General features: G+C 41.0%; 1 protein-coding gene across 8 annotated transcripts in view; it reads right to left on the bottom strand.

Annotated features, from left to right (window-relative positions):
* Positions 1 to 27,997, bottom strand: part of ULK4 (unc-51 like kinase 4) — a 447,010-nt gene that overhangs the window by 80,425 nt on the left and 338,588 nt on the right. For 6 of the 8 annotated variants that reach the window (XM_061587596.1, XM_061587594.1, XM_061587592.1 and 3 more), the window contains exon 35: positions 23,729 to 23,914. In XM_061587596.1, the coding sequence (XP_061443580.1) occupies positions 23,729 to 23,914 (186 nt within the window). Of the gene's footprint in view, positions 1 to 5,957; positions 6,026 to 23,728; positions 23,915 to 27,475; positions 27,520 to 27,997 lie in introns of those variants that run through there. The other 2 variants (XM_061587598.1, XM_061587599.1) reach the window with 2 other exon arrangements.

The raw sequence follows: 27,997 nt of genomic DNA, 5'->3' as shown, positions 1-27,997 counted from the left end.
TCAACAGGTTCAAAAATCATGGATGACGCAGCCAATATGGAGCCAGAAGATCTACCTGTGCTCATTCCAGGTGAAGCTTCTGAAGTGTCCAGCCCAACAGAGGCACCAGAGGGAAGGCATAGAGCAGAACATCTTGCCATAGCACTGAGAACTTCTAAAGCTTCTGCTCCGTCGTGATACTTTGCAAAGAACCGAGATAGATTAGTGTTCTGGCTTGTCGCAAACAGATCCACAACCAAGGGACCAAACTGGAGAAGACCTCCAGATAAAACCTACATTCCCATGGGGCCACCCACTGTGCCAGTCCACCTCAACATTCAAATCCAGCTGAGATGTTCCGCCACTAGTGACACCAAATGTCGTTCAGCCCAGTTGGAGAGCAGAGTTGACTCCTCCTGAAGAGTCTTGGATTGAGTCCCCTTGTCTGTTGTTGGTGTGGACACATTTGGAATACTGTGCACAGTTCTGGTCACCTCATCTCAAAAAGGATATTGTAGAGTTGGAAAAGGTTCAAAGAAAGGCAACCAGAATGATCAATGGGAGAGAGTCTCCCTTTTGAGGAGGGGTTGCAGCATTTTGGGCTTTTTAGTTTAGAGAAAAGGAGAGTCAGAGGTGACATGATAGAAATGTATATTATGTTATGTTATGTTTTATTTCTAGGCCGCCTTTCGGCCAAATAGGCCCCCAAGGCGGCTTACACACAAATACAAATACAAAATACAAATAAACAAAACAATTTACAAAAAAAAATCAAACTAACAAAATGCTAACATTTCTAAAAAACAAGAACAAATGTATAAAATTATGCATGTCCTGCCCAGAGTGTGAGTCACGAAACGGAGGTGAGACTGGAATTAATTCCTGTTTTATTACAGTAACATCAAAGGGAATGTGTTTCATAGACTTAGCTATGCTAACTCACTATAGTCCCTAACTAAGCTACCTATACTCTGCAGCATGTGAAGAAAGTTGACTCAGCAACTGGGTCAGGGGGGCGCCGCCTTAAGTAGGGAAGGTCTTCACCCGCAATCTCTGACTCCTTCGAAATCCCACCTTCTTACGGCAAGGCGAAGGGGGGCGAGCCTCCGCCGGCTCTGTTTGAAGTGCCAGGCGGGGAATCTTGGGGGGCTGGAGCTGGTGCGCCCACCCGGTCATCCCCCAAAGGCTCTGTTGGGGCATCTGTAGGTGGAGTGAAGTCTGTTTCGGCGGGAAAACTGTCTGTGGGAACTGGCAGTCTGTCAACTACTCCCCCTCCCTCATTGTCCTCGAAAGTCTCATCTACCTCTGATTCCTCTCCCTGTTCTATCTGAGGAGGCCGGGGCTCGGCCGACTCCCCTCCCTGATCCCCTGGGAGAGCTGGGGTTCACCAATGGATGGCATGGAAAAAGTGGACAGAGAAATGTTTTTCTCCCTTTCTCACAACACTAGAACTCACTGACATTCAATGAAGTTGAATGTTGGAAGATTTAGGACAGACAAAAGAAAGTACTTCTTCATTCAGCACACAGTTAAACTATGGAATTTGCTCCCACAGGAGGCAATGATGATCACCAACTTGGATGGCTTTAAAAGATTAGACGAATTCATGGAGGATAAGGCTATCAATAGCTACTGGCCATGATGGCTATGCTCTGCCACTATAGTCAGAGGCAGTACTGCTTCTGAAAACCAGTTGCCAGCAGCTGCAGGAGCGGAGAGTGCTCTTGAACTCAGGCTCTGCTTGCAGGCTTCCCTTGAGCATCTGGTTGGCCACTGTGTGAACAGGATGCTGGACTAGATGGGCCACCGGCCTGATCCAGCAGGCTCTTCTAGTGTACTTATTTTATTATTTATTCCAACAATTTATATACGGTTTAACTCCATAGTCTCTAAGCAGTGTACAGTAAGGTTTCAAAAGATACAATAAAGATAAAATGTTAAGATTAATCATAAAATCAGATGGCTTTGATGAAGTGTGTGCTTAGCACAATAAGGCCTCAGATGCTGCTCTGTCAGCAACCTGAAACCTATCTACCCCCAGAATTTAACTACCTTTCAGGAGGAAAACAGCACAACAGCAATATGCCACAAAAAATTACTGAGATGTGTTCTGTCAAGAATGCCTGGTTTGTTAAGGCTGTTAATTAAAATGGTTCTGTGGCACGGAATTGTGGGGGGAACATAATGCCTGAATTAGGGCCTCTAGAAGGCCATGAGACTGTCGGTTCTCACAGCTGAACTCAGTTAATTCGGCAGTGAATAAGAACACCTGCTTATCAACTCAAGACTGGTGCCTCAAGGCCACAGGAGAAGTGTGCAACTGTTAGGCGCAAAAGCTCTGGAAGATTTCATCATCAGAATGCCCTCTGATTGGCTAATTAATTCCTAGTTGTCGCTGAGCTTTTTCTAGAAGTAGAACTAAGATTCTGGGTCTTTGTTCCCCAATGTTCCTTGGTGCTATCTGATGTTGGGGTTCCATCTTCCATCTGCTATCCAGGCTATACATCTCTGGGGAGATGTGGAACCATGAAGTTACTCTGCCTGTCTTCCTATAACGTATGAGTATAGATTAGACTAGGCAGATTTGTTATTTTTGCTTGTGACTTGAATTCTCTGCATTCTGTATTTTAAATAACCCCTGGGGTGTTTGGTTTAAGGAATTATTTTGCTGCTATATTGTTGCACTTACATTTTATTCTAATAAAGCTACCTCTTATTTAGCAGTGTGTGTTCATTTCAGGGGGAAATCGGCTCTGAATCCAGCACCTTGGCCATTTAGCCACAACTACTGTATAGTTGGGTATTTTGCCTTAAGGCTCCAAGACAAGGAGTTCATCATTGGTTCTTGTCTTTGGGAATCCTTGGCAGGTCTATTTCTGGCACTTTAGGTTTCCCCTTGGCCCAGAGTGGATAACCAGGTTTAAGGGGTGGTGGCAGTCTACCTACCTTACAGGGGTGGTGTTGGTTTAACTCAGCTCTGGCAAGGGAGACACCGGTTGTGCCTGGCTGGGATCAATTGCTCTGGGCTTGCGAGTTGACCCCCCGGTGAGAATTCTTTATATGTTCTAATATCCTACTCAAATCTTATGTGTGAATATGTTATATAAAGACACAAAACATTACTCCTACTTCTCTCCAGAAACACTGTGAACATAGTTACAGTGCTACTCAGCACAATTCAAATGCTATGATAAGAGGCACTTGAAGATCGTATCTTATGGCATGTGTGGGGAACCTCAAGCCTAGGGTCTGAATGCAGCCCTCCAGCCATTTCTACCTGGCCCTTGGAACTCACGCAACACCTGCCCCGTTTCACACCCAAAATGTTTTTGCCTGGCTGAAGTGTGTCCTTGAACTCTTCTTTGCAGAGGATAGGGAGGAATGTGTGTAGAAACACATGTGTGTAGTCAATTGTACAAAAGTAAAATTTACACTAAATGCTTCACACACTTTTGACTCTGGCCCTGCCCAACACTGGCATGTGGCCTTTAGAAGATTGCTCAGAAGTGAATGTGGCCCTTGGACTGAAAAAGGTTTCCCACTCCTGTCCCTATGGTTATGGGATTATGAATTTCATATCAATTCTTGGGTCTCTCTCCCCCCCCCCGTTCTAACAGGGGGTGGGGAAAAGAGCTGGTAGAAGTTGTAATTCTGTTTGGTGCCATGCAATTTCCTCATCCCATATATTCCATTAGGTACTAGTACAAATTCTTTTCATCAGAAACGTGAGGCAATTGGATAAGCTATGTGGGTGGAACAAATCACTAATAAATTAAGAGTTTGCTGACATCTTCAAAAACAGAAATGTACTTTTTATCTTTGCCTCATCTACTAAATACCTTTATAAATATATAACATTTCCCAAAGAACCATGGTACTGAAATTACATTCTGAAATTACTGGGTGCCTTCAATTGCTGGTCATCGCATTATAGCTCAACTATTTATAATCCGTAGAACTGATAGAACAAATAAAGCAAAACAAAAATCAAAGGTTTCACTCATATTTAAGATTTAATTAAAAAGCTAATAATAAAAAATGATACTGCCCTATAACCATGTTTGCATTTTAAGTAGCTGTTGTGTTTTCAAGAATATGTAAAATTAAAGTACCAAGCTTTTCGGAGTGGGGGCAACCAGATGAAACCTGTGCTGGCCACTGTACAAAGTAAGGCAAGGCATACTAATATTCAGGATGCTACTGTTATTCCAATTATTATACAGGTTGTCAGTTTCATTTTGTAGAAGTTGAAATGTAGGAAGTTGTCAGATGCCTCTGGGACAAAGGATAAGAGAAGAATCAGAAAAATGTAGGCAGAGGAACTAAAAACCTAGGATGGGGGGGAGCATGTAAAGGAGATAAAGTCTGAGACACAAAAACTGAAGAAGTGGGGAGGGAAACAAGATTAAGGGATTTTTGAGTTGCACGCTTCTTCAGCAACTATAGCCACAAATCCAAAGTAAGTAGTATCACAAAAAAGATACCCATTATCATAAGAATTTAGAACTCATAGTGCTGATTTTGTATGGTGGTTGCTATTCCCCTTGTGCTGATCCTTCTAGGGCTGGGGCTAGGACCAGACAGCAATCTGCACAAAGACAGGCATAGTTGCCACCTAGTGTATGTGTGTGCCTGGCATGCTATTATCTTAACATGTCTGTGTGGAATCATCCACAAATGGACTATATTCCTGGAGAAACATTGTACCTGAAAATACCTTAGTAGATAGGAAGACAGTGACTACAAAAATCATTATTAAATATGTCAATAAGTTAAAGCATATATTTGCAGTACTAGTGGAATACATTAACTAGTGTTTAACCAGGGGGGTACCTTCACAGAAGCTTTCATTTCACACTTCTTTCTCTATTTTTTACATGAAGAGCCAGGGAGCACGTGAACTGCAGCAAACACGTTTGTCCATTCAGAGATGGCAGGAAGAATTGCCCTTACTCTCAGTTGGCTTTCTCACTCTGTGAGCCACATTTGCCTAGGATCACATTTCCAAGGAAAATGGTTGTAAAGAAGATGGAGGCCACAAAGAATTGTATCCAAGGGTAAACTGTTGGGAAATTCCCCTCTCTCAGAGTATAACAGGATAAGACCATTGAGCTCTGGGGCCTGATGAGTAGTTTACTACTTGCCTAGTTCTTAGGGGGTTGATCAGGATAGTTTTCTTCCTCCCCACAAATCAACATGCTTCTTGGGTGGTAATGGTCATGGTCTGTCTTCACCAATGTTTTTTTTTGCTTCTTTTATTCTTGACCCACATATGATTCATAAATGGTATCAGGAAATATGGAAATTAGCACTTATGGAAAAACTAACACATAGTTCAAAAGCAATGAGACAAGGAACAGATGCAAACAAGTTCTATGAACAATGGTATAGCTTTATTGTTTTCGTTAGTCAAAGTGATGGGGCATGCAAACCTCCAACCTCGCATGGTCAGATTTGGCTGTCCACATTGGGATATTATCTGGAAAACAATTCAGGACAATAACCATTTAATATATGCTTACCTCCCTAGAGCATTATAGGTGCCATAACTCCTATTGTCAACTGCACTATTTTCTCTCATTGTTGTATAAGTTATTCTTGTTTTGTATTCTGTTCTACCCAAAACCAATAAAAACATTATAAAAAAAAATTACAAACTAGTGTTCTTCTGCATCTTGGGGAGATATCTGAATATACAGAAAGCATTACCATGCATACTGATGATCCCATTTTGCTGCCCAGGTGATGGGCACAGGACAATCAAATTCAGTACTGGGGAAAGCAGTTACTAACAGAAGTGTACATGTTCAGGACTCAAGGCAGTCTGGAACAGGAACCCTTTAGTGATGTTTGAGATTTGTGGGTAGGAAGGTTTCAGGAAAGGGAAAAATAATTTTAAAAAGACAACCTTTTCTTTCCCACCTACTCCTCCACTAGGGATGGGGGAGAATATTAAAAAAAAATCAAACCTGGTACCGGATCCCAACTGAATTCTCTAGTTCGCTATTCCTTCGGAGCGGCACTGATCTCTTGTGGTGGGTCACAGCTGTAATCGGCACAGATTTTGCGGCTGTGACTGCAATCAGCAAGAATTTTTTTCCTCGAAATCCTCCCCCTATTTTACGTATTTCCCCCCATAATTACGATGTTGTGTCAACCACAGGATTTCCATTTGTCCATTATGTATTATGAAAAAAATCATTATCGTATTATCATTATTATCTCTTCTCCCAAAGGGTTCTTCAGGACGCCCCCTTTCTTTTGTAAAAACATTATTATTATGAACAACACACATAGACACTGTGCTGCCCATCAACCACTCAGTTCGGTGCAAGTAGCAATCAATAAGTCACCCCAGGAAAGGGGTCTGTGTCCTGTCCTCTCCTCCATGAGATATCAGTGCTTCCAAACTGGCACAGACCATATCCAAAAGAGAGTAAGCCTGAGGCAAGGCAGACTCAAAGGCAATTATCTGCCTCACTGATATATAAAAATAGGAAAAAACACCACATGGAACTGTGATCAATTCATTCACGTAAGCAACCTAAAAATTACGCAATGTTTTTCCCACTGCCAAAAAAACCCATGTGGAACACTGTGATCTGATCATTCATTCAGGGCAGCTACCTAAAAATTACACAATGTTTTTCCCAACACCAAAATACCCTGTGGAATGCTGTGATCATTCATTCATGTCAGCGAAAAGAAATGACGGACTATTGAACTGCATGTGGATTGGCGCCATGCAGCAAACCCCATCCCTGGCCACCATGCTATATACTGCTTAAGGCTGGGCTGGCAGACATTGCTTTTTTTTTTGGTATGTACAGTAGCTAGGATGGAGGGGGGAATGAGAAGTGAGAACAGAGAGTACGAAGAGAAAAAGGTCTCCTCCTGAAACCTCTGTGTGTGGGAGGCTTTTTAATGAACACATGGCACTCAACGTCCTGACCATGTTGTCTGCCCCAACCCTCCACTCCAGGATACTATAAGCCATTATGCCTTGAATGGACCATTCCCTCCATCTCCCATTTTTACTTTCTCCCCAACACCCTCAGTATTGCATTGTTTATGAAGGCCACTGAAACTAAGCGTATGGGATGTTAAAGAGCTTGACATAGTTCAGAAAAATATTCCTTAAATGTAATTATCTTTATAGCACATTAAATCAGGGTTCTTGCTTTGGTCAGACAGAACTGTTACCATTTCCATCAGAGCAAGCAACACCAATATAAGCTACTAGTTAAATTGATACTAACAGACCACCAATATTTTGTGCATTATGCAATCTGTATATTTAATATGACCCTGCTAACCTCTGAGCACAGAAACACAAGTAATTGCAATCTTAGTTTTCAGCAACTTTCTTGGAACAACTTGGTCTTTAAAGATAATACTGAGGTTAAACAGTGAATCAAAGATATAGATGTACAAGGTGATCTAAAGCAGCATTCAAAAATAATGTTCCATGGATGAAACTCATGCATTTGAAAATTACTTTAGAGACTCACCAACAGCATTTACTTCCACAAGGTTACAGACCATGAGCAGAGAAGAATTTCTTCCAAAAATATCCAAAGCTTCAAATTATAGGGTCCATTCATATGTATCACCGAACCATGTTTTGGGATTATGTGAATGAGTCTCACAATTGCACACTCTCCTCTCCTGTGTACACCTAACTAATAACTTATTTCTAGCACAAACTAAGTCTGCCATTAAATCCAAATTGGACAACAGTGGTTTGTGTTTTGCCCTTCAGACCAGGATTACAAACCAGCTTCAAATCATAGAAGGCAAACACGAATGGTAGTTTGCTGGATGTAATAACAAAGGGTGGTATACAATTAAGTAGTTTGCTGGATGTAATAACAAAGGGTGGTATACAATTAAGTTCTACTCAGAGTAGACCCAATTAAATTAATGAATCTGTTGATCATGTTGATTAACTTCAATGGGTTTACTTTGAGCATTGGATCCAACCCAATCCATGGTTTGTACTAAAATAGGAAGAGATGAGTGTATGAGCCTGAGGCCATGGTTTGGTGATGGAAATAAATTGCCTGGGTATATTTGGGCCCCTGTGATTAAAGACTTATTGGATCACACTACTTGTTGAAATGCACTCTGTGCACTTACTTTGGAAAAACTGCTTTCTCAACTAGAATAAATTCACCTTTAGAAATACAAAGCAGAAGATTTGTTTTTCTCTGGCAAATATGCAAGTCATTGACTTATTTACTGTTGAAGCTGCCAAAATTAGAAATTATTTTGTGGAAGAAAATATGATTAACTGTTGAATTTATTTTAGAATAAAAGAAAATATTAACTAGGCCCCTTATAAGTTATTATTTCCTAAGATAGTATATAGTTAGTCTTGAAATGTCAATTTTTTGGGATGAATATCCTGTATGCCATACACAATATGGCACACATCTAGTTATTTTATATATTTTAAATGTCATAACATTGGCTTATTTATTTATTTATTAAACTTGTATACCGCCCCATAGCCGAAGCTCTCTGGGCGGTTTACAATAACTAAAAACAAATACAATTTAAAATACATCTTTTAAAAACAATTTAAAACACACTTTTGAGTGACACAAAGGTGGCAGTAGAGGTCAATGCAAGTCTTTAACTGTAAAAAACATATCCAGCCATTTGTGTGTTCTGCAACAACTGTTAACTAGTTAAGGAAGGTGCAAATTCCATTTCATACAAGCTACAGACCTACTACAGCCACAAACTACTACAGCTATGGAGCCCCCTAGTGGGGTTCTGAGCTTCATTCTGAGCCATTGGAGCAAATTAGAAAACGTTTGTGACCAATTAAAAAGAGTGTGATTACGATGAAGGTGATTTTATTAAGAAGCTGTTTATACTTTGTTTCTGTAAGTGCTCAGGATGCTGAAGTTTACCAACAACTGTCCAAACACCATAGAAAACTTTGATTTGGTCACTGTGTAGCATTAAGCTTTATTGAAGCTGATATGATCTAATACTGTAGCATCAAACCTTTTGAAAGAATCCAAAACCTTACAATTCAGAAGAAGGACGGTAGCACTGGAGAGGCTGGGAAAAGTATTTAAAGAGAGTGAGAGTGCACACACGAGTGAAGTAAGAGGGAGTTAAGGTACAATCTGAATTTATATTAAAAATAATAAAAAAAAACTTAACAGAACAATTTGATTTCCTTAAAGTGAAGTGGCACAGAGGCAGTAGCCCTCATATTTTCATATCATATGAATGCATCTGATGTTCTAATCTGGCTGCCACTAACATATGTAATAGATGAGTTTTTTCCTTTAAAATTATTTCTTTCAAATATGCAATAAGATAAACTTTAGGGTCAATGACCAATTTCACCATAAAAGAGTTTTATTTATCATATATTTTAACTATAATCAGAACATTCTGGCTCTTCTTCAGATATACCAACAAGGAATAAAGTCTTCCTTTTCTTGGTAATGTTTTAAAGTCTTCCTTTTCTTGGTAATGTTTCCAAGGTTAGTAATAATTATTTCTGTATTTTAGATCTTCAATAATCAGAATGAAAGTTGCACTCAAGCACCTACCTGCCCCCCATCCTGACCGGATACATCTCTAGCTGACACCCGTTGCTATCAATATGAACCCAAATTATCCTGTAATGTATGTGAAACTAATTAATGTTTATAAACTGCCTTGGGAGGACTTTTACCTGAAGGCAGCATATAAGTAATTAGACTAAATAAAGGTGTTTCATTCCATTCTGCCATAATTTTATGTTTTTCTCATAATACTGAATATAATAGAACATTTGAACCCCCTATACTTTACAAGGAAGTTTCATAGTGAGAAATATAAATAGATCCTATTCAAGAATATTTTTAACCTGTGTTTCCTTGACAAGTAATCCCAGAGTACAATAAAAAAATATAATAATCCCATCAAGATCAAATAACAGTGCAGATAAATACTTTGTACAAGTATCCAAAGGGGATACTTTGGTTCTGGAGAGTGGGAAAGAAAAACACTCTCTTTCTCTTTCTTTCTTTCTTTCTTTCTTTCTTTTTCTTTATCACTTCCCATGAGACATCATGAAGTGATTTACAATACACAGCTATAAAACAATCTCATTCAGTGCTGGCAGTCCCAACTCTGAACCTTTTACCACTACAGGAAGACAGGGAATTGCCTTATACCAGGCCAGACTATTGACCATTTAGCCCCTGGCTCTGCAGGGTCTATCTTAGGTCTCACATCCACGGTTAACTTGAGACATTTTGCTGCCTAAGCAGTAAATGGCACCCCCTGCCCCAAGCCAAGGAGCATACTACCTTGAATATACAAGAGCATTTGCTTTAAAGGAATGTTTTATTTCAAATCCATAGGTAGAGCAAACAATTCATACTACTATGTCAATTGCCTCTTTTTCCCATAGGGACAAAAATGTAGGCTCCCCAAACTCAAAGAACTGAGGCAGGGTCAGAGGCAAATATTAGCTATAAACTACAATTATCCTGGTTTGCACATCACATCAATGTGATGTGTGAATGAGGTAAATATATCTTAAGGCTTATGTACACCCCCTCTTTTTTGCTGCATTCATTTACAGCCTGATCCTGTCTATGTTTACTCAAAATCAAGTGTCACTGATTTCAGTGAAAAATGCTCTCCAGTTATAGCTAACATCGCTAAAAAAAGCTACACTCCTTTCTCCTTGTGTTAGCCTATATTTTAAAGTGAGTTGTATTTTGAACTGAATTGCTTCCAATTTATTGCTTACAGACAGTTACAAGTTATCTATGGATAAAACAGAGCTTTTTGTAAAACAAAAGGGAAAAATGTAATGTGTCACCAGGGCCGGCTCCAGGCATGCCGTGGCCCTTGGGCATCAGCTTGCCCTGGGCCCTGGCGCGTGTGCGCGTTTGCGTTCATGTGCGAGAGAGAGCCCCCCCACCTACCTGTCTCTTACTATTGCCATTAACCAAGATGGCAGCCGCGGTTTCCCTAAGGGGATGAAGCATCTCTGCCATCAACTAAGATGGTGGCAGGGGCTTCAGTACTTTAGGGAAACCGTGGCCGCCATCTTCATTAAGGGCAATACTAAAAGGCAGGAGACAGGTAAGTAGGGGGTGTGAGGGGCCACAGATCACGGAAGGGGAGCGGAGGGCCCGCTGAGGGCCCCCGTTACCCTGTAGCTCCAGGGACCCTCAGGCCAGTGCCCCACCTGGCCGCCCTTTAGAACCGGCCCTGTGTGCCACAGACCTGCAGCTGCAAAGTGGTATTCAAAGCGGCACACTATGTATCAAACTGGCATAAGCCGTGTTGTAATGACCAAGTCTTGGCTGCTGCTTGTGATTAGCTAAGAGAGAGCCTAACCAGAAGCCCAGGTTCAGATGAAATGTTAAGCCAAATCTTGGTTTAGCTAAGTGCAGCATGAGATAAAAAAGTCCAGAAAGGAGCAACATGGCTGAAAGCTCCTCTCCGGAATTCCACCCATTTGCATGGTTCTGGTAAGCCATAGTTTGGCTTACCATGTTATGCAAATCAGGCTTCTGCCTTCTGCTGCTGGGATGGGACCCTTTTACTTAGATAATTGAGCTAGCAAGAGAATGAGTGGGAAAAGACAGATGTGCTACTCCCTCATAGTTGGTTTTCCTCTTCCTGCTGTTTCTGGGATAGGAAGTGAAAAAGGTATGCAAGGCTTAGTTTTCCAAGGAGAAGGCAGGTGAGGTGATGGCCAGCTGGAAGGAGAGCCAGACATTTTCAGAGTGGGGACGTTGGCTAGATAGCCAGATACTGGAGTGCAGTAAGGACCCCAGCCATTTGCTGCCCTGAAATGTGCCCCTTAATCCTGTATGTGAGTTTATTGTCTCATGGTCTGAAGGCACACAGGTCTGGTGAGTGCCTGGATGGGAGACTGCCTATGAACCATATGTAAGCTGCCTTGGGTTTCTAACATGGAAAGAAAGGTGGGGTATAAATGAAATAAATAAATAAATAAATAAATAAATAAATTGTGCCTCATGGGAGAGACAGCCCTGCCACTTGATCCTTTTAGCACGGCACTCAGCTTCCTCCTCTAAAGGCCTGAACAGCACTACAGTACTGCTGGACCCAGGCTGGCTGGAGACGTGAACAGGAGTGCTTGTGTAAGGAAGTGGGGGTATATTGCTTAAGCACAAAACAAGTGGGACCCACAACTACATTTTAGGATTATTAAATGCAATACAAACTTTACAACAATAAATGTTCAATTTATTTATGCATTTAAGTTTCTTGCACCATGACATGTACTTTCTTGATTAGTATTTAAAATGATTTGTTCCTTTTAAGTGGTATGAGGAGATTTTGTTTTGTTTTTGATGGAGCATTCAAACATGGAATAGTCTGAAATGGAACAGTTCACGAAACGTTTTAACTTACCATTCTGCTGACTGGACAAACTGGCCCTCTGATGCTGATTTAAGGGGCAAAACTCAAAGTTGGATTACTTTAAGAACCTATTATTTCTGGATTTTATTCACAGGCTAAAGGACCCAAAGGACCTTCAGTTCTCTCTTATTTTGACACTGGTGTATGCATTTTCTAATCCTTTGCACATTATTAAACAAATTATGTTGGAGCCAATGATAATTTTATAATGAGTGATTAGGTTTCATTAATAAATTCAAATCAGGAGAAAGAATTCATAGTCTCCCAGATACATTTATTACTTGTTTATGAGGTAGTAACATACATTGTTTGGCAACTGTTAGGCTAAGATTTTAGGCTGCAATTTCCCTACATTTAATCATTTTAAAGATCAAAATATTGAACAATTAGTAAAAGGATTCATACAGTTTCTTATGTTAATATGCATTTTCAGTATTGTTACGCAACCCGGCCCTCAAAATTCACCTGGTCATGGGCATATGATACATTTCTGTTATCTGTCCCAATACAGCAGTATGTTTTTTGGAATATAGACCAAATATTAAATACGCTGTTTCTGCATGGGACACAAATTGCAGTAATTCCTCCTACACATCTCCATCATTAACTATGACCATAGCATGATAACATGTAACCTACAAACACTTCATAAGCTAGAGCTTTTGGGTAAGTAAGTCCTGATTCACAACCTTTTAGAGTTCTTTGACAATGTCAACATGCAAGTGCAGAGGTGGAGAATCTTTTGGTCCTGAGGGCCAGATCTTTATCTCCCCCCCCAAAAAAATTTGTGGTCCAAATCTGACAGGTGGGTGGGACTACCCACCTGTTAATCATCTGATGTCATTATGGTAATAGGTGACTGATAGGTGGGTGGTCCCACTCACATGCCAAAGTTGAAGCATGGGGCAAGGCAGCACCAAGCAGAATTGAACTCTCTGCTCACTATCTGATGAGTGGACAATTCAATCCTGGTCTCAACACGGGGCTAAGAAATCCTAACTTCACATATACACTGATGGGATCTGAGCAGGCAATGATTGACCAGAAAAAACGGTATTGGGGTCATGATAGATATCAACTTGAAAACAACAACTCAGTATGCAGCAACTATGAAAAAGTTGAATTCTTTGTTAGGGATCATTAGAAAAGGGAACAAAATTAAAACTGTCAGTATGTATGCCTTACACAAATCTATGGTGCAACCATGTTTGGAAAACTTTTACAGCTCTGGTCACTGAATCTTAAATAGATGTGGTGATGGCAACGAACTTACGACGGGTTTAAAATGGGATTTGACAAATTCATGGAGGATGAAGCTATCAATGGCTACTAATCCAGGACCAGAGGTTGGATGAATCTGAATACTAGTCACTAGAGAACAACAGCAGGAGAGAGCTATTGCCCTTATATCTTGCTTTTGGACTTCCCCCAGGTATCTCGTTGGTCACTGTAGGTAACAGGATACAAGACTAGGCCTTTGGTCTGATCCAGCAGGACTTTTCTTATTATGGTCTTATGTTGTCCATATCATATATAGTTTTACCATTAGACTAGTTCTTTCTCTTCTGTAAATCAAATAGAAAAATGGAATCCACTGGCTACCTATTAGCTACTGGGCTAAGTTCAAGGTTCTAGTTTTGGTGTACAAAGCCCTATACAAGCTTGGCACCAGGACATCTGAAAGACCATCTTATCCCTTATATACTCAGTTGATCACTGTGCTCTGCAGCTGAGGGCCTCCTGCAGATACCATCTTATCAGGAGGTCCATTCTGTATAACATAGCAAATGGATCTTTAGTGCAGTGGCACCTACCCTTTGGAATTCCTTCCCCTTAAATGTTAGACAGGCGCCATCTCTGTTATCTTTTCAACACCTACTGAAGACCATTCTCTTTCAACAAGCCTTTTAAGTAGAGACCTTATCCCAGTTTGCATCTGTGTTGGAATTGCTTTTTAATATGGTTTTAAATCTTTTTTTATAAAGATGTTTTTAAACTGTTTAAAAATGCTTTTAAAGATGTTTAATATATTTTAAAGTCTGTTTTTATGATGTTTCAAACTGTTTTTAGTGCTTTTGTTTGCTGTCCTGGGTTCCTACTAGGAGGAGAGGCAGGATATAAATCAATCAATCAATCAAACAAACAAACACTATTTAGTTAATTAACATCTAGAATTCAAGGAAGTAAATATTCAGCTATTGTAGATAATGACATTGTCCTAAAATGTATCATAAAAAGTATTCTGCATGAGCAATGCAAAACTAATGTTTATAGATAGAATTGATGGTGGACCAAAGGTCTTAGTGAACAACAGCAACACCCCTAATTTGTGACCAACAATAAATTAGTGGAGATAGAAAAAGTAAAACCACAAACAAAGTAGATCAAAATATGAAAATAAAGAAAAGGGACCAAGGTCAAGCACTCAATTTAATATATATTCATGCCAGACAGATGCATTTTATTCTAATCAAGAGAACCTTATATCCTAGACAAAGCATCTGCAGTTTGAAATTGGGTACTATAATTCACAACTGATATATAGACCAATACATCGACATCATGACACAAATTATATTTGTTATAAATTTATAATGGTGTTTATATAAAAACATTGTTATAGTTTGAGAAATGACAGCAGTGGGCACATGTATAAATGTTTAAACTAGGATAAGCCAATGTGGCTACACGGAAGACTGGTGGAGGAGGTAAAAATAAAAAAGAGAATGTATAAAGAATGGAAGGAAGGACGCATCACCAAAGAAGAGTTCTGACGAGCGGCTCGGGCTTGCAGGAATAGCGTAAGGAAAGCTAAAACCCAGAATGAGCTGAGGCTGGCGAGGGAAGCGAGGAACAACAAAAAGGGGTTTTTCAGATATGTTCGAAGCAAGAGAAAGACCAAGGAAATGGTGGGACTGCTGCTCAATGAGGATGGCAAAATGTTGACAGATAACAAGGAAAAGGCAGAACTGCTCAACGCCTATTTTGCCTCTGTTTTCTCCCTAAAAGGGAACAGTGTGCAACCTTGCATCGGTAGCAATCTCAGTAAGGGGTTGGGATTGCAGTTCAAGATTGATAAGGAGATAGTCAGGAAATACCTAGTTAACCTAAATGAGTTCAAATCTCCAGGGCCTGATGAACTGCATCCCAGAGTATTGAAGGAACTTGCTGATGTACTCTCAGAACCTCTTGCCATCATCTTTGAGAAATCCTGGAGAACGGGAGAGGTGCCGGAGGATTGGAGATGGGCAAATGTCGTCCCGCTCTTTAAAAAGGGTAAAAAAGAAGATCCGGGGAATTACAGGCCGGTCAGTCTGACCGGGAAAGATATTAGAACAGATAATAAAAGAGTCCATTGGCAACTATCTAGAGGACAATGCTGTTATTGGTAGGAGCCAGCATGGGTTTGTCAAGAAATAATCCTGTCAAACTAATCTCATCTCTTTTTTTGATCAGGTCACTAGCTTAGTAGATGGTGGAAATGCTGTAGATGTCATCTATCTAGATTTCAGCAAAGGGTTTGACGAAGTCCCCCACGACCTTTTGATTAGCAAACTGGTCAAATGCGGACTAGATGGAAATACTGTCAGGTGGATTCACAACTGGTTGGAAAACCGTACTCAAAGAGTGGTCGTCGGTGGCTCTGCTTCGGACTGGAAGGAGGTTTCGAGTGGAGTGCCACAGGGTTCTGTCCTGGGGCCGATACTCCTCAACATTTTTATCAATGACTTAGATGATGGGGTGGAGGGAAGCCTTATGAAGTTTGCGGATGATACGAAACTGGGAGGGATAGCTAACACAATGGAAGACAGGAATAAAATCCAAAGGGACCTGGATAGACTAGAAAATTGGGCTGAAATTAATAAAATGAAATTCAATAAAGACAAATGCAAGATTCTGCATTCAGGCCACAAAAACAAAATGCACGGGTACAGGATGGGAAATACCCGGCTTAGCAGTAGTGCGTGTGAGAAGGACCTTGGAATTGTAGTGGATCGCAAGTTGAACATGACCCAGCAGTGTGATGCTGCGGCAAAAAAGGCAAACGCGGTTTTGGGCTGCATAAACAGAGCTATAGTTTCCAGGTCGAGGGAAGTATTAGTCCCACTATATTCTGCATTGGTCAGGCCTCATCTGGAATACTGCGTTCAGTTCTGGGCGCCTCATTTTAAGAAAGATATAGACAAGTTAGAGCGGGTTCAGAAGAGGGTGACGAGGATGATAGCCGGTATGGAGAACAAGTCTTATGAGGAAAGGTTGAAGGAACTTGGCATGTTCAGTCTGGTGAAGAGAAGGCTGAGGGGTGACATGATTGCACTCTTTAAGTACCTGAAGGGCTTTCACATAGATGAGGGTACAGATTTGTTCTCTGCTGCCGCAGAGAGTAGGACTAGATGTAATGGTTTTAAGTTGCAGGAGCGTAGATTCAGATTGGACATTAGAAGGAACTTCTTGACAGTAAGGGCAGTTCGGCAATGGAACCGACTGCCTAGGGAGGTGGTGGGATCCCCTTCGCTGGATGTCTTCAAGCAGAGGCTGGACAGCTTTCTGCGGAAGATGCTCCAGCTGTGGATTTCCTGCTGTGAGCAGGGGGTTGGACTCGATGGCCTACAAGGCCCCTTCCAACTCTATGATTCTATGATTTCATAATTCAAAATGTTTAGGTTTCATCCCTGAATATGTGAATTACAACATCTTCTAAACCTAAAAAAGTCATTCAGTGTGAAATACAATGAAAGCACAATCTAATTCCAAGTGCTATATTTAAACATTACTTGCAAACCTAAAGTTCAGATTAACTGTCTTCTCAAAGCATGGATTAATCAAGTACTAAGCAGTCATGTGTAATTCTCTCTCTCTTTACTGCTCCGCTCCCTGTTAGAATTTAAGCCAAGGTGGTGGTTCACTTTTATAGGAATATTCAGTAAGTATGCCAGAAATGTTAAGCACTATTAACATTACAAAGCTAGATCTGCCATCCAATGCAAACTCAAGACTCTGGGATCTTCAACTCTTTTTTCATAAAGGAATTCTGCTGTCAAGCACATCTCCCATCCCCAACCTAGCAAAAATGCCAACAGAAACTATACATGGGTACACTTGAGAACTGTACAACATTAAAAATGACACCCTTCTATTCCACTCTTTCAGATCCTGGTCCTGATATATTAAAAAGTTAGTGCTATTCCTCAGGTATTACAATGAGGGCTGTTACCAGATCTGCTACTGTGCCTTTACAAACATGTATGTGAACATGTATTTTACATGTGTATTTGCAAAAAAAGTTCTAATGTGAGAAGCTAGCAATTCTCTCTGCTTGGGATCTTTACTGGAGACAACTGCTTGCACATTGAGACAGGATTGCACTGCCAATGAATACACTGCTTACTTATCACACAGAAGACTATAATGCCACTGGATAACAACAGGCTCACTAAAGTCTTATCACACAAACGGGACGACTATTGATATATCACTAAAAGAAGGACAAAAGATAACACAGATTTGCATAAATGTGCATATGTTAATTTATATGTATAGACACAAATTTAGAAATAGTTATTATAATTTAAATAGAAATACAACACCAGAGTGGGAAAGACTAGGCAACCTTTATATCTCCTCAATCTGCTCTCCAGTTGCTAGCTGTTGATAGGCAACCAAGACTGACCTCTGTAAAGTAAGACATACGGCCACCTGCCATGCTTGAAGGTGTCAGCAAGCATGTGAGGAAGGCTGGCCTCGACCTTCCTCAGGAATAAATGGAAAATGCCTGAATTCCATCTAATCAGTGCTTATCTCATAATAAAAATGCTTGGAGCAGCTTGCATTTACTTAAAAGGAAGTAGGCAAGCAGCATGACTGAGAATCACTGTGTACCCAAAAAGCAGAAGTGGTTAGAGAGACTTTTTGTAATAGGCACTTTACAATAAGAAGAGTCATCAAGTTAAGTTGGAAATGTGTTTGTGCCTTGTGACTTGTATCCTAACTCATATATGAAGACCCGACCTTAAGTATAACACTGCTTCCTAATATGGGAATCTTAATGCTTGAATGCCATGCCTATATAACTGTAACTATGCCTCAGCACTTTCTTTTTATTGCAATAAACATCTGTCAACCATTCTCCTAAATTCGTTGTGAAGAGTTTTCCTTCAACACATGCAAAGATGATCCAGTGGATCTTGTATATTTGGATTTTCAAACATTTCCCATAAAGACCATTACAAAAGGCTCCTACAAAAACTTAGGACTAGTTCATACCGCAGCTTCTCTCATGCTGGTTTGTACTGTACCTCTGTTACTATGCAATAATAATTCTACATGATTGTCAAAGAATATTTAGAAATAATATGTACTATTGCAAAATCTGATCCTAAAGTATATTTTAGCAAAAACTCAACCAGCTATATGGAAACAGGGAGGAGGAGGGCTAGTTACATCAAAACTCTTGCCCCCTCTGTGTATCTCAGAATCTGGGGATGCCAGTTTGCTGACCCACTAATCTGGTGGTGTTGCTGCTGAATGACAGTTCGGTCCAGAATTAAACATCTATTATCCATGTGAATGAGGGAAGAGACTTGGTGTGTATAACTGAGACCTGGGCAGATGGGCTGGGTGGCCCATCTCCCTTGTGAGGAGATCAATCCACACTGTGTCTGGGTTCAGAGACTATTTGTGATGTTGGGCCAGAGAGACAAAATGGAGACGTTGTTTTCACCAGGCTGCACAACAACTGGTCCAAGCTGGCAGAGGTAGTCTTGGATGTGGTGCTGGAGGATCCCTGCACAGTAGTGTTGGGGTACTTCAATATCCATGCTGAGGCTCCCTCAAATGGAGTCTCTGTGACAACCATGTCATCACTGGTTCAACACAAATAGCTGGACATACCATCAATCTGGTCTTGCCACAGATCGGATTGATAATTATCTTTTGATTGGGGGGCTCGTTGTGATGTTTTCATGGGTGGATCATTACCTGGTCAGGTTTAGGCTGAACGCAGCTACCTCATGCTGCAGGGGTAGGGGACCTATTGAGATGGTGTGCCCTCTGAGACTTATGGAATCTGAGGACTTTCTGAATGTTCGTGGGGATTTTCTTGCTGACATAGCTGATGTTCCTGTTGAGGTTTTTGTCATGTTGTGGAATGATGAGATGTGTAGAGCCATCAACATGATAGCTCCTGAATGCCCTCACAGTTGCTGTGGAGCACTTAGGTTATCCTGGTATTCTAGTGACCTGTTGTCCCGTTCAGAGCCGGAAGGACGAGGCTGAAGCGTAGGTGCAAGTAAATCTCATTTTATTAGAGTAATGGATACATCAAAGGCATTGCGCTTCATAGAAAACTCTGCGCTAACTCACTAGAATTCCTAACTACACTCTAGACATGCTCTGCAGCGTGTGAAGGAAGTTGACTCAACGACTCCCCTCTGTAAGCGGCAAGCTTAAGAAGGGAACGTTTTCAAACGTAATCTCTGACTCCTGTGTAATTCCTGTCTTTGCCCTGTCCGTTTCTCGCGGCGGCGGGAGCGCGGGGACAGAGGGAATGTTCCCAACGGCTCATCGGAAGACACCTGTTCCTGAGCAACAGGCTCAAGATCAGGAGGCTGTGCCACACTGGTATCCTCCTGGGAACTGCTTGGCAAGGGAGGAGCTGGCACTGTCTCTGGAGCCTCCCCCAACAAGTCTTCTGCAGCAGCTGGGGGCAGCGCGCTCTGTTCCTCAGAGAGTGCGGGACCCGTGGGAATTGGCTGGTGAGCAGGCTGACCCCCTCCCGCAAGGTCCTGCTCAGACTCAACAATTCCCAACTCTGCTTCCTCTGGCAGCGGAGGCGCCTGAAACTCATGCCTCCCCCTTCCCTGTCCATTCTGGGTTAGCTGAGGCTCAACACCTGTGTGTGATGGAACAAGAGGGTAGATGTCTAGAGTGCAGGTGGCATAAATCTCAGTCTGAGCCTTACAGAGCACATGAGAGGTCACATTATTATACCTACCATGTGGCAGTGGTAGCAACAAAGAAAGCCTACTTCTCTGCCACCATTGTGTCCACAAGGAGTCACCCAGCAGAGCTTTTACCAAGTGGTGAATGGGCTTTTGTCATCTAGCTAAGATAGCTTTGCTCTGACACCCCTGGCAGCCTGCTGTAACAACTTTGGGAGGTACTTTAGGGACAAAATCGCTCATATTCAGACTGAGTTTGATACCATGGTTAAAGCAAGTCCAGTGAAAGCATTCAATGCACTGTCTGCCCATCTGTACAGGATCAGTTTCAATTATTGTGGCCTGTGGATATGGAAGGGTTGCTTGAAGTGTAGGGTTGACTGGGTGGGTCCAGGGAGTGATCAATGCTTCATAGGAGGGGGATAGAGTACAGTCTGCCTTAAAGGAAGCAGTGTTGTATCCCCTCATAAAGAAGACCTCCTTGGACCCAGAAGTGTTAAATAATTATCTCCCAGTGGCAAATATCCAAAATGGTCGATAAGGTATTCATTTGGAATGTACATGGCAGAGTTACACTGAATGTTATATTCAACTAAAGGCCTATAGGAATATTCATATCTACCGAACAGTTGTGCAGGTCTAGAGCGTAAATGTCAGCAAAAGACAACTTTCTGTTTGTTTTGCATCTGTTCTGTTCACACACTCAGCTGCAATTCTTACAAGTCCTGCAGAGACTGCAAAATGCCTGTCTTCATTACAACCAAGATGACAAATTCAGAGAGCAGATAACCCTATTACAGCATCACACTCTTCCTTAGCTGATATTGCTGAGGAAGAGCTAATTATCTGAAAATCCAGCTAAAGGATCTTTCCAAGAGACTTCAAGGTGAGGAGTATGATCAGAAGTGTGCATATCATGTGATTTGTCATGTATTCCAGTTCAATATATTTCCAAGAAATTAATTTTCCACTTATGCTGGAGAAGTATGAGAGGAATGGAAGTCACTACATGTCAGGAAGTTTCCATTGACTGACAAACTAAAGAGCTAGTGTGTGTTTTGCTGATCATTAATGCATGTTATAACCCCTCTACCATTAGTGCTTTTCTTTCTTGATGAGAACAATCAAAAACCTGCAGTTCTGCAATGTAACATAATTACTAAAAAGGCAGGAAACAAAACATTTTGCACTGCAGAAGACAGAGAAACATCTATCACCTACACAAGAATACTCCATTTTGCTATAGAAAGCTCTTTTCATATTTTAAAAGTAAGATGCTGACATGTCTTATGTATGCAGAATAAAACTTAAGATATAAGTTAACCAATGAAACACTTTCCCCATTAGTTGAACCTTATTTATGTACATCTTCTAACTAGCAAGTTTCTTAACTATGGTGAGTCCAGTTCACAGATCACATTAAGCCATAATTTTAAACAAGCTATGGTTTAAAGTAAATAAGCAGGGTGCTGCTGCAAAAGTTCTTGTGTGGCACTGTTCCTTCACTCCTGTTGCTCAGCCCTGGGTGAAACAAATCAGAGTATGGCTTGTTGTGTCATCTGAACCCATGTCACCTGGGCTCATGGTTTGTTTCCCCAAATAAACTATGAGTGGCAAGCCAGGAACAAACCTTGGTGTTTGGAGGAAACAAACCATGAGTTCAGGTTTGAACAGCACAATAAGTCAAACTCTGTCTTGCTTCATCAATGGCGCAGCAGCAGCAGCAGCACTGCAAGAACTTTTGAGTAGTGTGCATCATCATGCTGCTCACTCACATTAAACCACATTAAAAAAATCTATAGTTTAACGTGATGTGTGAACTACATGGCATTCTGTTTATTCAAACATCTGATTATTCACACTTTGGTTATGTTTGCCAGGCCATTTGGATAAGTGGTACGTATCTAATGGTGTTCAAAACATTTAATTTATTTATCAAGATTAAAGTTTATATATACATTATGACTTATTTAGAAGACTTAAGATGTGGGCAGGTACATTAAAACAAAGAATGTTTTATGCTCAGTTCATGAATTAAAATGTGAACATGCATCTGTACAAAAATAATGACAAATAAGCCAGAGGGATCTGGAGTGAATATGATTTGGAACTACCTACTTCTTCCTCAAGGATACCCCAAAGTAACTCCAGGATTTTATACTTTAAAGTTTAAAGTTTCTATACTTCATATATTGATTGTATACTGCAGTATAGCTGCTTCTTATATGTATTTCTGATTCTGGTATGTTGGCCAAGGCTGACTAAAGTGCACTTTACAGTGGTAGTATGAAAGACACAAATAAATACAACATTATCAGGATATTCTGCTGTCAGCTTCCCATTTATTTTCCTGGTACCTCCTCACAGATACATGGATGGGGTCTCCAACCAATAGCCTGTCTGTTCAGACGACACATCTGACACATAAGGATTCTGAATAGCCAATGGCAAAGGGATAAGTAAGAACCCTTGATCCTGTGCATTCATTAGAAAGGGGGCTGGTCTTGCCAGTTTCATCGAGGAAAAAACAAAAATTTTAAGATAGCATGAAAACCTCTGGAACCATTCACCTGACATTTGGCAGGGTTAATCCCCTCTATAGGGGCTACCATGTCCCCAAATTTGACCTCCATATGTGCATATTAGCTCCATAATGCTGCCAGCCCATGCCTACCTGATGCTACCTACATTTGTTTAGTATCACAAACCTAATTTTTAAAAACCCTCATTTGCTTTTTCAAAATTTTGAAGAAGGGAAACAGGATCATGAAAATTGGCATGATTGTGCACTCAGTCTTTTCAAAAATATTTTTTTGGGGAAAGCAAACTTTAAAGGTGGCTAGCATGAAATCCCTGGAGTTATCCATCTGAAAACTGACAGGTTTAATCCCCTATATAGCAGCTACCATGTCTCCAAATTTCATGTCTCTAGATCAAAAGACAAGAACGTTATGGCCATTTGCTTTTTCATTATAACTCAATGAGATTTATGGACATTTGTAATATCCAGATTTTGATCTGGATAGGAACATAGGAGCCTGCCTAATACTGAGTCAGGCAACATGTCCAATTTGCTCAGTATTATCTACACTGACTGGCAACAGCTCTTCAGGGTTTCAGGCAGGGAGTTTCTCCTAGCCCTACCTGGAGATGCTGGGGATTGAACCTGGGGCCTTCTGAATGTGAGGCAGATGCTCTACTGCTGATCTACGGACCTTCCCTGGATCAGGTCCAAATCTCTCCATACTGGATTGGGCCTGATCTATACTTACAAACTGGAACCACAAAAAGGACTGGGGGATCCATGCACAGCCCAAGTATGCAGATTAAGTAACAGGCACTAGAAATACTTCATAAACATTCTGGATGTGAAGTAGTTGACTTACCAGTCTTTTAATGATTCTCAGCAAGAGCTTCTGATCTTTCACTTCTTTTTTGCATTGCAGTACTTCAACAAAGCTGTCCATATTTTCTGGAGACATACTATCCATGTTGGCCCCACCATAGAGTTGAACTAACAAGGACAAGCACTGTGATGCATTCTCATATATTTCAGTATCCTCACTTGGAAGCTAAAAATAAAAATAGTAAATGAAACTCAAGCATCACTGAAGTCAGCATCCCTGGATTTTGGATGAAGTATCAGCATTCATTTTCTAACTTTAAGCAATTTCTGCTTATCCTGCTAATTTGAATTAATAGTGACAATTATAATACAGTGTTTTACAGCCTAATTATACGGCCATGAGAGAGGCTGTATACTATAGCCAGCATGGATTTTTCGCATTCCGCAATGTTAAATTGAAAATACCCCTCCATGCCATTCTGATGCGTCCCATAAGCTCATTTCAAAACAAAACCTTACAAAACTTACAGTCCTGAACTCAAAAATGCTTGCTTAACAACCTTCTAATTTGCCTGGCAATACACGAAACAGTCAGAGACAATCGAGAGTTTGTCGTGTAAAAAGTGTAAAAAGAAAAAAAAAGAAGACCCCTGTTCGACTTTTTTCTGTCACTGTTCTCATAATTTGCTGAAATTAATTAAAAATCAGCCATGTTCACAGAGTACCTGTAATTGTATTACTGACCTTGCCCCATATTCTGCAGTTTAAAAGTTAAAAAAATGCCTAGCTGACAGTAAGAACAACTGCCAGTGTTCTAAAAGGCAGACTCACAGCTGCTTGGTTTGGCTAATCAGGGGGGCACACCCACGCCAGACCTTTATTTCACTTTAAACAGTTATGGCTTCCCCCAAAGAATCCTGGGAAGTGTAGTTTGTGAAGGGTGCTGAAAGGAGACCCTACTCCCCTGACAGAGCTCCAGTGGCCAGAGTGGTTTAACAGTCAGCCGCTCTGATTGAAGCTCTGCAAGGGGAACAGGGCATCTCCTAGCAACTCTCAGCACCCTTCACTGACTACACTTCCCAAAATTCTTTTCGGACAAGCCATGACTGTCTAAAGTGAAATAAAGGTCTGGTGTGGATGTGGCTGGGGACAGCTTTGGTTTAAATTTGGGTGGGAGACTACATGCGCCTGCTACAGAATAAAATGGTAGGGGAAACGCTGAAAAACAATGATACTGTTCAAAATGTTTTCATTTTGGAAAGGGAAGGGGCTTCCCCTCTGCCCAGTGCCCACCCACCCAGTCCCCTCCCCCTTCCTCCCTCTGTCCCACCCTCCCTGCCCCTCCGCCAGGTCAGTTTCACCTATCCTAAGCATGATTGCACAGAAGTAAATCCCACTGAACTCAAAAAGCATGCAAATGATCAAACCTGCCCTCCCCTCTTCCTCCCTCCTATCCCCTCCCTTTTGCCCCTTCCTTTGTCCCTCCCTCCCCCTCCCCTTCCAATCCCCTCCTTCCCCCTCCTCCTCCCCTCCCCTCCCCTGCCTCCTCCCTCCCTCCCCCCCATGGTCAGTTTTACATATGCTAAGCATGATTGCATGGGAGTAAATCCCACTGAACTCAAGAAGCATGCAAATGCTCAAATCTGCCCTCCTCCTCCCCACCCCCTCCTGCATACCCCATCCTCCCTTCTACTCTCCCTTCCCTCCCTACTCTTCCCTTACCCCTGCCATTCCTTCTCCTCCCCTTCCCATCCCTTGTGGTCAGTTTCAGCTATCTTAAGCATGATTGCAGGGGAGTAAATCCCACTGAACTCAATAAGCACGCAAATGATCAATCATTCTCAGCAAACTGGCACAGGATCCCATTTCTTACCTCCCGGATTAAAAAGCAAAGAAATTCACTAATAGGCAAAAAAAACCCTTGCAGTTTAAGAACTGCAAACCAACAGATATTTCTATCAAACTTTAAAAAGCAGAGAAATTGGGCAGCTATAGTGAATGCACCAGGGGAGCAGGAGACCTGACCTCCTCTCTGAGATATTGTACAGCCCTACAAATCTGTCAAAATGCAAACACAATTTGGGTTGGTCTTTCACAGTCCACTTCCTGTGTAGTTTGGGAAGAATTTGGGAACATGTGCCTGTGAGCGTATGGTGGGTGGTGGCAACACCTCCAATCAGCCCAAAGAACAGAAACAAGACATGTGCTGTGCTGATCTTGTTTTAGCAGGGAGGAAGCAACAATATTAAGACAGTTGATATAGTTCAGATAGTAATTTCATTTACTTTGCAATTTTAGTGACGTTTCCTATAGTAAATCATTCTCTTTTGCTTCTCTTTCTGTGAATATCTGAAGTACAGCAACACTAAAAAAACTGTTCTATACCAGCTGTTACTTTTTGCCTATTAGTGAGTAATTATATATACTTACAACATGTTTCATATAACATATAGGTTAGGTCAGCCTTTCCCAACTAGTGGGCCACCAGATGTTGTTGGACCACAATTCCCATCTTTCCTGACCATTGGCAATGCTGGCTGAGGCTGATGGGAGTTGTGGTCCAACAACATCTTGTGGCCCACTAGTTGGGAAAGGCTGGGTTAGGTATTCTAATTGCTTAACTGCATTCCCTCTTCAGCCCCTTCATTCTGAGTTGAACTTCACTTGCTGATTAAGCTTTAATTAAAAAATATATATTCTGTTTTTTGGGGGGTTGTTTTTATTTTATTTTGTATATCACCTTGAGATATATATACAGAAGGTGATTAATAGATAATTATAATATATTATCATAATCATCTACAGTAGGGCCCCACTCATACGGCAGGTTACGTTCCAGACCGCCGCCTAAAAGTGAAACCTGCCGAAAAGTGGAACTCCTTCAATAAAATGGTGCCTGACGCCTGAAAAATGCCATAAAAGTAGAACAAGCGCTGTGTGAGTGGGACCTTACTCTAATTTTAGCCGCCGTATTAGCGGGCCGCCAAAAAGCGGGACCCTACTGTATTAAGGCTAAGCAAGTTTCCGTGTTAAACATGATTTGATATCTTTGGTGAGAATAGTCTCCATAACAATGAAATATATTTCTCCTATGACATTTCAGCCTCCATAAAAATGTACCTAGGAATGTAAACTTAAAGTTTTCTTCCTTTCTTTCAGCTCCACTCAATTGTAGACACATTTCCTTAGGAGGAAATACAGCAAGACAAAGTTCATGAAATGCAGTTCCCTTTTTTTGTACAAATCATCATAAAAAAGAAGTGCATCTACTGACTACCTGATACCCAATAATACACTTGTGTGATTTGGTAATATTGTCTGGGTTTTATTGTGGCTATGATGCATGTACTGTTTGCAGACTTGACCCAAATAATAGTTGTTTATTTTTGTTTCAAACTTTCAATAAAAAATAATTTAAAAGCAAAGAAACGTTTTCTTAACAGTAAACCAGAAATGTCCCTTTGCCTGGTAAATGCATCCTAACACATCCAAAATGCTATTTTTAAGATACAATCTCTTCATTAATTAATACCTTAGGCATTGATTGATCCATTTACATAAAGATGTAATAGTTGTACTCATCTGCTGTTGTACTATAGTTTACATGGCTGTTGACAGATGATGCTGGTCCTGTGAACTACAGCATGACAACATTTATATACTCAGGGCTCATTCACACTGGAGTTGAATTCCGTTTTAAAGACAAAGTTTTTTCCTACCTTCCAATTGCTGTTTTCTGTTCATAATGAAGGGAAAGAGTCAATCACGCAGCTTCCTAATGACCACACCCTCTTAAAGTCAAACTATCACTTCATCTGGTTACCTTGGCAACTGAGCATGTTCCAGAGTAAGTTTCATAAAAAAAGAAAAAATCCTCAAGTTTGATTATTTGTATTTTCAGAATCCAGCAAAAATACAAATATTCGTTTGAACAATGTTATGCTTTTTGTACACGTTAGGGGGGAAAGAGAAAAACAGCACCGTTTGCAGCAGGCTTGCAGAACGGGAGCCAGCAGGAAATGACATAACAAAGGGAGGAAGAGGGACTGGGCGTGGACTCACAAAAGCATCGGAGCTAAGCATCTACAAGCCCCCTAGACCTAGAGATACAAAGTACAGATAGTTTTTCCTTCCCTTTTCAGATTAAACTTGGATTTATTTGCTGCAGATTAAAGGATGAAAGCACCGAGATGCCTTTCCTTTCCCTCCTACATCATGTGATCGCTGCGAATCAATGGGCATGCCAGTAGAACCCATCTCACATTAAATCGCCATGTGAACTGACCCTCAGTCAATCACTGTGCTCTGA

This window comes from Rhineura floridana, chromosome 10, assembly GCF_030035675.1.
Source record: "Rhineura floridana isolate rRhiFlo1 chromosome 10, rRhiFlo1.hap2, whole genome shotgun sequence".
Classification (NCBI taxonomy): Eukaryota; Metazoa; Chordata; class Lepidosauria; order Squamata; family Rhineuridae; genus Rhineura; species Rhineura floridana.
This window is presented reverse-complemented; position numbering and strand designations above follow the sequence as displayed.